This window comes from Malurus melanocephalus, unplaced genomic scaffold (assembly GCF_030028575.1).
Source record: "Malurus melanocephalus ecotype Western Australia unplaced genomic scaffold, MMel_1.1 scaffold_264, whole genome shotgun sequence".
NCBI classification, from domain to species: Eukaryota; Metazoa; Chordata; class Aves; order Passeriformes; family Maluridae; genus Malurus; species Malurus melanocephalus.
The window spans coordinates 590,580-604,330 of NW_026623496.1; the positions used below are offsets into that span (position 1 = coordinate 590,580).

Genomic DNA, 13,751 nt, shown 5'->3' on the forward strand with positions numbered 1-13,751 from the left:
TTGTTTGCCACCTTAAAATGTTGGTAAATTTTACAGTTTAGGCTTCATTTCCTTYCTTTCACCCCAGCTGAAATGTATGAAAATTTTGCAGATTTCACTGTCACTTCATAAAAGGATCTGATGCTTCCAGACGTAATGGCTAACTTGGTAGCTGCCTTATTCAGATAAAGAATAACTTAAGAAATACGTGACACAAGGATTGAAAATACAAGAACAATTAGAGGAAAAGCACATAGTAGTAAAAAGATAACAGCTATTACTTGCTCTGTTCAAAATGCATGATGAGTTTATTCAACTACATAATTTTAGGTGTCCTCATACTCCTCCCCTCCACTGTTGGTCATCACTCTTGGTACTGTGAGTAAASGGTCTGATTTTTGCACCCCCTTCTGGAAAGATCTTAGCATATCATGAAGTGCTATAAAAATRCTTACTGATATTGTTACTGTTTTAAAATGTACAATTCATGAGATGTCATAAGAAAAACAGACYACCCCTCCCCAAGCTCCTCCAGTAGCTCCCTTAAACTCTTCCATGGCAGCTCATGACTGTGCAAGTTATACATACAGGGGATTAAAACTGGGGGATCCACCCTATTAAATTCACTGCTTTTAATTTGGTGCAGGTTATCTGATAATTTTTTTTCAAAGAGCCTTAATAAGATCACAGAGTCCAAGTGACACATGCTTCCCTCTGAAGGTATTTCTTCCTCTTGGTATTCCTGTGATACCAGCTCTCTTCTAACTGTATTATGCTTTGTATACCATGAAAATAAAGGAAAGGGCAGTTGGGCACTGTTGATGTGTTCCATTTTCATCCTGATGATTCCCACCAGTGAGAAATCTCTTCTAGTAGGTCAGATTGATTGGAATCAACTTTGCCCAGAGCTTTAAGCATTAGATAAAAGGTAGAATAGCTAAAAGACATTCACCTACATCAGGATAATTTAGTTCTATACTGTTTCACTGTAAAGTAAAACTTGGTTTTGCATGTTACCTATTCTTTAATTGTGTTTTTTTTKCCTTTTTCTCTTTTAGCCACCCTAAGTTGGACTGCCTTAGTCTGTGTCTGTGCCTTGCAAAGGAAACTTCTGTTTTCACTTCCAGSAACTAAATACCTGAAATCAGATAGCATTGTGGAGAAGCAGGAAAGGTTCCTGATCTCCTTTTTCCTTTTGTTTCTTTCTTTTTTCCTGATTAATTTGATAATGATTTTTACTGCATACTCAAATTATCAAATATTTTCTTCCTGTTGCTTGCATATTTTCCCATCTCCTGAAGGCATTTTGGTCAAACTCAACCAAAAATTATGAGAAATAGTAAATGCGTATTCTTCTTCCTAGATTTACAGGAAATGTGAAARGCTAAACAATGACATTACTATGACACTCTTAAGCTGAAGAAGTATGCCCCTCACACTCAGATCTTCCCTTTTTTTTGAAGGCAGATTTTATAGTCTTTATTCTGTAAAGTCAGTTAAGCACTTTGAATGAAAGGTGTATTGTCTRCAATTCAGATCATGTGCATGAAAACAGAATAATTATGCTAACCTTTAAATGGTAAATTCATGATAGAACTCTTCAAATGGAAAAACATTATAGTATGAACSTAGGAACTGTAGCTCTATTACAAATAGAATTATTTTATATACTATTTTACAAGCCAAATGTTTATTTCCAAAAATGTCATTTTCATAAGGATATAAAGACTCAGAGCTAAGGAGAATGTTATCACTCACATAAGCATAGCAAAAAAAAGGATGGCTGCCCTGATGATACTGATTCCACTTGGTTTTTGTTTTTTCCATGCAGTAATTTCTGCCACTTTATTTATTTATTTATTTTTTTTTTTGAGCTTTGAACATTATGAGCATCAGCCAATTCAGCAAAGGTAGTAAGCATGTTTTCACCTTCTACCTAAGTGGGAACTTACTTTATGGAGATCTAAATAGTGTTCGGAATTATTTGCAGATTTCAAAGGCTGCACTCATTCCTCATTCCCCAAGTGAATTCACCTTTYAACTTCACCAGCAAGAAGATTAGCTATTCTTTCAAAGCCTTTTTTTATTTTTTTCTAAAGAGTAAATTAACTTTTCCATCTGTATCTCATGCTATTTCCAAGGCTGGCTAATGAAACAAGGCAGGTGATTGAGGTCAGGTGCTAAAATCTTTTTAGTGTGATCCAATAAAGTGCATTTTCTTAAAAACATGAATTCCTTTTTCTGTGCCTTTTCCCTGTAGATATTGTATCTATGGTTAAGGCTGTTTTCTTTCTGACTTGATTTTTTTTTTCCTTACATGTGAAAGGTTTTGAATCAGATATAGAACAATCCCTATCCTTCAGAGGAAACTGAAAATTAAAGCACTCTCTCATGCTGGGTTGAGGTGGTGGTTCAGTAGTGCCTTTTTATCACAGTGCTGGAGCAAAGCATGTGGATACAGATTTTTCCAGTATTATATTGTTCTGTCCAGTAGATCTAAAAGATTATTATTCTGTCTGTTTGAGACTGTATAGTCAGCTGTCCCCTCATTAACAATTTTGGAGCTTGGCTACTTGTTTTGATGAGATCCCAGTTATGCAGCATTAGAGAACAGATGTTCCTGGTGTAATCTGATAGTAATTTTTACTCTATTTTCTAATTTGCAGTCAAGGATAGATGATTTGATGAGACCAAGGTCTCCGTCAAACCTCCACCCTACTTTACCTCAAGCTGATCTCTTGACCTCAAAGGAAGAACAAACAGTTCTGCGATAATTTTTTTTTTTTTTTTGCATGTGTATGTTGTACCTTAGTTGCATTCAGATGAATGCAGAGCACTAAGAGATAATTTTGAAGAGACTTTTTTATCCTTGCTAACCTTTGTCTATGGTTGGAAAATAAGTTTATAGAGATTTAAACATACATTTTTTTAGAGCAAATTAGAATAGARGCTTGTTGGCAGTAACAAATTATGGTATGCTAAAAATACTTGTTATGAGAATTGATATTTAGAGAGTAATAATGAGGAAGAGCAGCTCTGAAGAAAAAGATACCAGTAAGAATCTTGGTTTCAGAATGTGGTTATTTTAGAATTTGTCATGTGAAAAGGTTTTTGCACATGTCAATAGACATGCAGTTGGAATTAGTGACTGATTTATCCCTAGGGTACAATTAATCATTTGAGGATGGTTGCTTCTGTTTTTTGTTGTTGTTTGTTTCTTAACTGCCATAGACTGTGGTAGATAAAATCTTTTGTGCATAGATCTTTTTAATTTCGTAAACCTCATTTTGTGCAGTCTATTGGTTAAACATCAGCACAGGCACACCAAACCAGATGGCATTGTATTTCTTGACCTAAGAGCAAGGAAGTCAAGGCACTTGTTCATATTAATCTATCCTCTTCTGTGGCTGATTTAATTGTTCACTATTTTAATTAATCTACAGAAGTTTTAACTCAAAGCACTTGAGAATAAATATGTGGCATAGAGATGTTGCAAAATCTGCACCAACAATTTTATGAGAGGTTATGATGCTAACCATTCTTTTTTTCCCCCAAATGTTAGATCATGTACTGAACAATGCAAAATAATGGATTATTACAGTAATATTTGTTATGTCTGTGTATAACTGTGTCCTTACTTTCCCTGGTTATACAGGGCACAACGACTACATGTGTCCTGCTACTAACCAGTGCACCATTGACAAGAAYAGAAGGAAGAGTTGCCAGGCCTGCCGACTGAGAAAATGCTACGAAGTGGGAATGATGAAAGGTGGTATGTACACAGCCAAATCTTTAGCATTGTCTTCTGCCTTTCTGCCTTTTAACTTCATTGGACAGCTGATATGGTTTCTGACTAAAGGAGGAAGCAACTGATTTTATTGAGCTGAAGTGTATTAAATCAAAATTATTTTATTAAATAAAAAATGAAAAACTCCMCAATATCATGTTATCTTGTCCAAATTTGCATAAAAATAATAGGACTTTGACTTCAATAGAATTGGAATTCCTCTGTTATTGTTTTTAACTCAGTGTTTTGTTGGGCTCTCATTGTAGGCTTCAGATGCTGATGAAKGAAATTTAACCCAAGGTTTTGCAGTATTTTGCAGTTCAGTATGAAGAACATTGGTAGTCTCAAATGAGTCCATATTTGTTAGATAAACTTTTGGATATGTAATTCTTGTTGTTTGAATGGGAAAGTAAATTCCTCTGTTTCAGTACTGTGCATATATTTTAGATGTGAATTATTTTAACCCAAAAATATTAAAGACTCACTCATTTTATAAGAACTGAGATAGATGCCTCTTTCCTGGAATGTATGTAATAATGATGTCTTGTTGTAGCATGGTAAAAATTTCAGATTGGTTTTATTAATGGAGAGTAATAAGTAGCTATACGGAAACCTATATCTATAGGAAAAACATAGCAAACCAGTAAGTGCTCAGAAGAGAAAGGTTTGGATCCCATGTCTTTTGTGTGTGAACAGCTGGTTAAATTACRCACTGGTTCTCCCTTTCTTTGGCACAACTAATGCTTGCTCATGCCACAAAAAGTCTGGAGCAAGAGCTAAGAGTTCATCATGTTTACCCTTTCCATGATAAAGCGTCATTTATCTGTCCAGCCAAGCTAGGCCAAGTCTGGGAATCTTAGGAGGAAAAGGAAAAGAATAAAGGAAAACTGGTCAGTTGTTGCTGAGCTTTAAGGCTGTATCTGCATTTTTATCAACTCAAAGGTTAGGAGAGAGCTGAGACTGATTTTGTTAATCTCAATTTTCAGAAGCAAGCAGGAGGAAGACATAAAATCTCCTTCTGGTTCTGGAATTTAATACAATAGTTGATTTTTTAAATGAGATTTTGTTTATTGATCCAGGCATTTTTGTTTCCATCTGAACATCCTGGTTTATATGGCTGGAATTCTTTAATATGTAATTAATATCACTACAATCCACTACAGCTACARTCCAGAAAAGTTGGAGCTTATGTAAGGCAAACTAAAAGCAAAGAATCCTGTACATGAATATGGGATGAATATTGGATGAATATGGTCATGCAAATTTAGCTTTGACCTTTGTTCATATGGCCAATCATAGCTACGGTCTATAATTATGTTTTATGTTCATGATATTACATTTTTCATTTGATACATTTACATCCAATTATGCCTACATGTATTTAATTAATAATCCACTATACCAGTTTTATGTTTTTCATATCTCTTTTCTAAGATGTAGGTTCYAATAGGTTTTTGACGATTCTGTATGTAACTGCTTTATACAAAAATTGTAAAGATTTCTCAACCAACATTTCTTTAAGTAGTCCAAAAGAAATAATGCAATTCTGCCCAAATTTTCTTTCTAATATATATGTTTTGTATTCTTTATTTCATACARTGTTTCTTACCTGAGAGAAGTCCTCCGTATTTCATCCTTTCCTTTTACAATGCTGTAAGACTTCTATAATCCATRCAGGAACTGGCAGTTCAAAAACAGTGTTGTGATTATTTTAGTTATTGCTTTTGCTTTTGTTTTCTTTTTAAGAAACAAAAGTCACAGTTTTCAAACAAGGAGATCAGGATCAGYATAAATTGTATCTGCTTTTATAGTACTACTAATGATGCATGAAGTCCATCACTGGTTCATAGGCAAGAAGTTTTAAAATATTTATTTTAGGAAGTATTGGAAAAAAATTCTGAGCTCCCTCACTTGCAGGTAATAAATCAGTCATACCTGCAGAYGATTTCAGGGAAGGTAAAGTTAATGTAGGTGAAGTAAAACATTCAAAATCCTTCTAGAGTAATTACTGATTCYGTATTGTCCACACAGATGTGGGATAAAGAAAATCCTTTCTTCTGAAGCTAGACCTTTATAATTTGCACATTTCTCTCAGATGAAGATAAAGGTTAAGTGAATATTCTTGTTATGCCATCTGGTTAACTTTTAAATGATAATGTTTAAATTATTTGATTTTAATTTTTTTTTTCTCAGGAGAGCCATGAAGGTTTTCTCTTTTAATAGAAATAACAGAGCCTGTATTCAACACACTTAAATCATGTAGCTCTGTGGTTAGCTCAAGGTTCACATTGTTCTCTAATAATTCACAGTTCTTGTGATTGAATCTTTTAGTTAAATAATCTTCCCATGTTCATGTTGAAGGATTTGTCTTTTTTTAAGGTATTAATTAAGGCATACACTTGAATATTTGTTTGTGTCTTATCTCACTTCTGTCTCTATCTCCACAATTTTCTTACCATGATATAACTTCTAGATATAGTGGAAAACACCTGTAATCTTTCTTTTCCCTTTTTCTTCTGCACGAAATTAGCTGTGGTTTCTTAATAAATTGTAAAAGTTGTGAAATTTGGCTTTTCTCTGCCRTTTAACTGATATGAGTAATACCTGATACTAACTTTTGAATTTCAGTAAATGTTGGGGAAGGTAGAGAAAATGTGGATTAGAGGTCTCAGGTTAATTTTAAACATGGGATGTAGAATATGGTTGCTGAGGTTTTTCTCACAGAAGGACACTTAATGCAGCATGAWAAAGCTCATATATATTATTTTTAGTAAAGTGGACACAACTAAAACATGTTTTTGGAGCTTCATGTAGAAAAAAAATGCAGGCTTCAAGTGGCCCTTGAACTGTGGCAGGAACATTTACTTATGAGTTCCTCTTACGAGTTCCTGTGGAAATTTTATTGATTTTTTTTTCTTCTCTGTTCTTGTGTCTTTTAAAAACTTCTTTCAGTGCTGAAGGGCTATTTTCTTTCTCTCCTCTTGTGTTTGCAAGTGTTTCCTTCTGCATCTGTTACTGTGCTGCTTCAAAAGACAATTAGGCTGCAAGAATCTCTGCTGATGCAGTTGACATCTGAGGCATAATTTACAGCCTCAGTTAATTTGCAGTTATATTTTGTCCAAATGCTTCATTCTCTCTGAATAAATGCAAAGGACCTTAAAATTACATGTTATTATTTAGTCTGTGCTCCCCTGTTTGCATGCAAAGATAAAGTGGACATATTGATAAGATCCTTTTCATGCCCCTTTTACTTCTGTTGTGTAGCAGGGGAGAGTAGAATTGGTTTTGTTTGCAATCCATTGATGCCTTCTTCAAGGTTGTTTCTGTTCTGTTTGGAGAAGTAAAATCCAACTGACTTTCCATGGTGGAGGGTCCCAGCTTCCAAATGGAGTTGTTACAGCAATTGCAGCCCTGAAGCCCAGCCACGTTCATGGTGCAGGTGATCTCTGCTCCAATACGGACTTAGTTTTTAATTTCTCCGTTGTTTCAAAGGCTTTCTGATGGCTTGGCTCTGAAAAATCGAATGCAAAAGCACCTTACTTTATTGTTTGGTTATTAATTATTTGTGTAGTGTGGTAAGTGAATGGGGGTTTCTAGTTGTTAGCATGCTACATTCTTCCCCTCCTTTCAAATGTGTGATAAGGCAGATTTATCATTAAGTGCTGTGTGGGATCAGAGCACTTAGGTGTGAGTGGAATTTGTGGCAAAAAAATTGCCATAATGTGAAATGCCAGATACTTAAAGGAAAAAAACATTATTTGCCTGATAGTCTGTGTTTAACCACCCTGACACCTACATAATTCTTTCAGTTGTCGAATGCCAAGCACTTCCTAACCTCAGGTCACAGGAAATGTGGCCATCAAGGGTTTGAGTGTTCATGTGCTAGAACCAGATGGTGATTGTGTGTGTGACTTGGGGTATTTATTGTCATTGGACAGCCTGAAATCTCAGGTTGTAGAGAGAAGATTCTGAGTGTTGTTTTTTGTGATMATGAAATTACAGCGTTACAGTGCATTTGAAGCCTCCCTCAGTGTTACCTTCACAAAGTGAGAACASTTCTGAGATTACTGCAGAACAGCGCAGGGAGTGAAACTGTGCTGGCATAACAGGGTGTTAAAACAACATGCCATTTTACTGTAGAAAATGTCATTAACTCCTAGGGACTGGAGTCTCTAGGCTTCAGTTTTCCTCTTGCATTGTCTTGAAATAGTTACCCACCTGTAATCCAGTCTAGTTTAGTGTGACAGCCTTGCTGAAGTTTAAGATAAATTTTTACAGGGAAAAGAAAAAATAATTTGGCAAATTTTCCATCYTCTCAGAGAAGGACCTTGCTGATTTTTTCTTTAAATGGAGAGAGTTATGCTTCCTTGCTGAATTCTATATTTATTCATGCAAAAAGGCTAGAGAGTTATTAAAATAATTCTCAAAAGTAGAAGTAAATTGATGTCTGATACAGCCACTGGAAGGGTTCAAGGCCTTCTAGTTCTTAATGTAATTATCTTCTAATAAAATTTTATATTAAAAAGAGAAATTAGTGAATGAAGGAGAATGGATTTTGGATGCGAAATGATTCTGGTTTGTTCAAGGGGAACCTCAGTGGTACTTATTAGACATACTGTTCTGTACTCAGCCAAATAACTGTGTAGGTGGGGCCTGAGMTATGTATGAGGAAATGTACTTTTTAAAATTGCAATTGATGGGCTGAAAGCATATACTCCTGCAACATTTGAAGCAAGGTTTATGAGTTTACAGCAGTTTTCTGGGAAAAAAAAAGATGGAAATGAAATCAGATTTTTTAGTGAAATGTTTCTTTCACCTCTTTGCCCACGTGCAAAGTGGGTCACTGCCACTGAATTGTCCCAAAATATAATATTCCTATATTCTGCCCCCAAAGTTAGAAAGAGAGAACACCTTTGCAAAAAATGCTTTRTCTTCCTATTCACTTCATAAAATGATCTGTGCTAGAAGGAACTCCAAGAGGTTTTTTGTTGAGCCACCTGCTCAAAGCAACTTCAACACTGAATTTATACATGACTGGTTGAGACCTTTTACAGTCAGGTGGAAATGGGACAAATTGTCTTATGCTCATTTATATGTTATAACTGGATATATAGAAAAAAAACCCTTAATACAGAATTTTTAATGTTTAACTCTTGAACACGTGTTTGAGATTGCAAAGCCGTCTATAGTTGTATATCTGTTTACATTTGCTTTTTGGCCTTTTCACACTTTTTTCATAATTCCTTATTTCAAATATTTCCTAGGGTACTAGAATAATAAGAGAGCTCAAGAGGGATTTTTTACAACATAATTTASTGGTAAGACAAGGGGTAGTARCTTCAAACTGGAARAGGGTAGGTTTAGATTAGATATTAGGAAGAAATTCTCTGCTCTSAAGGTGGTGATGTTACATTGGGACAGATTGCCCAGAGATGTTTCCCCATCCCTGGAAGTGTTCAAGGCCAGCTTGGATGGGGCTCTGAGCAACCTGATCTAATGGAAGRTGTCTTTGTCTGTGGCAGGGAGGTTGGAACYTGATGATCTATAAGATCTCTCCAACCCAAACCATTMCATGATKWTATGATTCTGRTYCTTCTCTTGGTTAGACATTTAGTTAAGTTCTAGCATTCAGTCCTRGTATCAGGCCAAACACCTTCAATACCCAATAAATTTAACTAATTTCTAAAATGTAGCAATTAAAATTTCTCATTGTCTTTGACATTTCTACCAATGGCCTGACTGTCCTGAAATGACTGGCTTTTCCAAATCTTGGTTGATGTGAAGGTAGAGAACATTCCTATAAAGTCTTTTTATGATCTGTGAAACATCTGTATGCTCATCGTAAATATTGTCTAGAAATGGGGCAGTTGCCATACTTACTGTAACCAAAACTTGATATGGTTTTGGGAGTGTCAGCACTGAAAGGGATTAATTTGAATGATGGATTAATTGAACTTCTCTTGTTTCACTTTTACATGTCCTCAGATGCTCTTTAAAACATGGGCTATGMCTGCCAAAGATTGAATACAAAAATACAGATTAGGGTGAATCATGCCTTGCACCTTCATCTTTAATTAATAGATCATTGGTTCTCAAACTGTGCATTATGATTAGTCATTAGAGACCCCAAATGACATTTTCCTGTTTGTTAACAGCTATTTTTTTTTTTGTCACCACAAGGTCTTTAGGAGTTTATATGGAAGATCAGTTTTATGATCTGCATTTTAGTTGGTATGGGGCACTGAGATGTGTGGTGTGACTTGGTCACTGAGCAAACTGGTGGCAGAGCCAGGAGTTGAAACAGAATATCTGAATTTAAACCTCCTGTGAATCCTCTCTCCCSCTATCTCCAATAGGTAGCCCTGACTATAGAGGAGAAATAAGCCCCAGTTTGGAAAAGAATAAGAAGTAGTTTTTGAAAAAAATACATAAATAGACATACAGCATTCATCCACTCAGGAGTAGAAAAGATTGTAACATCCAGGTGCACAGACTGAACACAAATCTGTTATTTATTTATAGTATTGAGTGCCTAGATATCCATGTGAGAAACCAGGCTATTMAGCTCTGTCACTTGGGGCAGGTCTGTTTGAGATTAGACATTAAATTCTGATTAATCTTTTTAGATGATTTCAGGCAATGTTTCTCATTTAAAGTAATTGTCAACCCATCTGGGTTTTCAGCACAATTTACATTTCTGTTTCATTTTCTGAAAGAGAAAAGGGAATGAAATGAGGGGCTGATTGTCTGAATTATATTCAACAGAAGTATTTATTAGGCTATAAAATTTGAATTTGGAAAGTGGCGTTACTTTCCTGTGACCAAATAATATATTTATGTAGAAAGAATCAAGCAGAAAAGTCCTCAAAATCTCAAAGGTTTTTAAAATCACCTTGGAAKAACCATCCTGCTGACATACATTACAATATAAGAACTGACATTGCAGTTGTAGCTTCAGCAATCTCCATCTGTTATAAATCTRTCAAGAATGAAATTCTATTATTGACTTCTTCTTACATACAGCATCTACAGTGACCTTATATTTTAAAGGGAGCTGTAGGATTCTGTTTTATTTCCCGTGAAGCACTGTAAAGCTATTGAATTCAGCAGAGGTGTGCCTAATAAGGCCTATCTGTAAAGAGAAGTTACCATAAGAAGTCATTAGGAGACAGCTGCCTTGCTTGAATCCATCCTTTGGACTCTAACGTTGTGCTTGGACACTCAGGTTTATGTCCCTAAGAGAACTTTTAGCTTGTTCAAACTTTCACTTTTGCACTCCCTTACTTTTGCTAATGCCTGCAGTGACACCAAAGTGAGCCTGGGCTGAGCCCCAGAAGTCTTCTTCAACTGTTTAGTAAATCCTTCCCATATTTGGACATTTGAAGAGAAGGTTTTGAATTTTTTGGCCTCCTCAACTCTGACTTCAGTTTCAGAAAAGTGGGTTTCTGGATAGGAAAATCTGGCTTCTTTCTTTGCAAACACTGGTGTAAAGGATTTGTGCAGTATCTCTGCCATGGCCTGTTCTGTGCATTCTCCCCTAACAGTCTGATCATCAACTGAGCAATTGACTCTCTGCCTTTCTGAAGACACCTTCTAATTTATAAAACCTTTCACTTACCACATACATTTAGTTTTTTATTGTCCAACAAGGTTTGTTTCACAAAACACTAGAGATTCTTTCTCTCTGGCAAATTTCAACAGAATTCCGACAGGTAGGTTGGTCTTGAAGAGCAACAACATTGTTTAGAAGAGAAGGTGTTTCCAAGCAGATTTGAAACACTCTTTTGATGAACTGACACAATTATAGGCTGTTAATGCTACAAGGCTGTGCGTGTATATAGAAGTGTCAAATGTCTGTCATCTGGGGTCTGCTGACAAGGAGCAGAACTGGGGACAAAGAGCCTCAGGTTCAAAGGTTGTTCCAGACTGGRAAATTAGCTGATAAACCATTTACCCATCACTGTTTCCAAAACCAATCATAGATCCATCTTTTTCTTGTCCCTTTTTCTTCCTGCCATGATTTCTCCTCCCCTCAAGTGTGACTAAAAACTGCTGATTGATAAAATTTCTAGGAGAAAGAAATCAAAGACTATTATATAAAGCAGCTCACAGGGAATATATTTAACTGAAATAAAATTTGAGATTATACATTTCTCATCAAATCTGAAATGCATTGTTCTGTAGTCCATACACAGCCAAACAAATTTGATTCTATTTGGTCTTCTCCTTTTCTTYCTCTAAATATTCTTGAATATTTTATATAACAGAGGTGGAACTTCGTTAGTTGCAGTAGGTAGGAAAAACTGGCTGTTGTATGGCTGAGATTCAATGATCATCCAATGCATTCTTAATTTAGGATATTTTGTTTTAACAATCTGGAATTTATTTTTTGTTTTGTTTTAATGACACGAGGGAAAACCCTAGTGAAGTATTTCATATTGTTAACATTTCCTTCACRATCATAGACTCATAGAGCTGGAAAGGACCTCAAAGATCATCTAGTTCCAACTCCCCTGCCATGGGAGTGTTGCATAAAATTTTATTGTCCATATGCAATTTTATTGYTGATCAAGCTCTAATGATTAGATTATATAATTATTCAGCAGTTTTGAAACCCGTTTCCACATCTAAAAGTCTGATTGAATTTACATATGAAGCTTTATAAAACTGACTTTGAAAATCTTGGCTCTTGCAGCTTTAAAACTCGAGTAGAAATTGTTTTAAGAGCTCTTCCAAGATACATATTACTCAAATTTCTGGTAGAATATTGTTTTTCATCATGCTTGACAATTCAGGTCCCTTTATTGGCTGAACTGTCAACTCAAAATTGATGCATTCATATATTTAAAAAACCCTTACAGGATCATTGCACTTTTGGCAATGTAATTGTAGCTTGATAGAGTTGCCTTTTTTGGAATTAGTAACTGCATTATCTCCTTTTAACAGAGATAAAATTTGATTAAGCTGAAGGAGATTTGGGAGAACTTGCATTTTTCAGAGAGATACTCACTCCTGTTTTGTCCAAGAAAACGAATAAGTACGTTACTTGTCCATCTAGGGGTTAGGTAAGGAGTTAGTAGCAAGTTCTGTAATTCTCTTATGGCTGTGATACTTATACAGATTCAGAGACCTTTCTGTCTGTGATCATAAAAGCTGCTGATGTGATGCAGAAGGAATGCATGCTCTTCCTGACTTATTTTTTCAGATTTAGTCTCTACAAAGTCTAGTAGTAAAATTGCTACAGTTGGGTGGTTGGCTGATTTTTTTTTTTAAATCCCCAAATAAAAAGACAAAAAATAAATTAGTGTGGGGCATCTCCTCCACACTGGTTATGGTCAGTTTTGCTCAATGCACCACTTTTTTGTTCTAAGGTCAAGAAAAGCTTGTGGTAAACTTTAAGATAAATTAAAAATAAAACTATTGTTCTTATTTAACATCTGGTTTATTTGTAAACAGCTGAATATGCTTACATTTGCCACCTTTCCTCTGTTATGTAAAACCTCATCACATCCTTGTTTTAGTTAACAAGGCAAGCCTGGACTAAGTAAAAAGCAAAACCAAAAATATCTGATCTTTCTGTAATTTATGTGATGGAGGGCTTAAAGGGGTTCTACTTTTATGTATTAGCCCTAATYGATTCTGTTCTTTCTTTCTATACCACCTTCTTTCTAGCTATACCACCTTCTAATTTATTCTCACTGTCAGCTTTGCTTCTGCATGGTGTGAAAGAGAACCTCTGCTTGTCTGTCCTGAACCTTGAATGGGGTATTTTCATTTGATACCTTCTTGTATTAAAAGAGAAGTTTTAGTATTTTGCACTTTATTCATCATCTTGCTGCTCTTGGTTTTGTAGTCTTGTGTCTGGCTTGCAGACCAAGCAGACATAGTCAATTTAGCTATTTCTTACACCAAAGTTGTTTCACATTTGAAGTAATCTGTTTTTCTCTTATCCTTTTTCCATTTATTTTATGTAACTTTTTAATTT

General features: G+C 35.3%; 1 protein-coding gene across 1 annotated transcript in view; it reads left to right on the plus strand.

The window, feature by feature from the left end:
- ESR1 (estrogen receptor 1) overlaps positions 1 to 13,751 on the plus strand; it is a 156,758-nt gene that overhangs the window by 92,710 nt on the left and 50,297 nt on the right. The window contains 1 exon segment of the mRNA XM_057375922.1: positions 3,635 to 3,751. Coding sequence (XP_057231905.1) covers positions 3,635 to 3,751 — 117 coding nt within the window.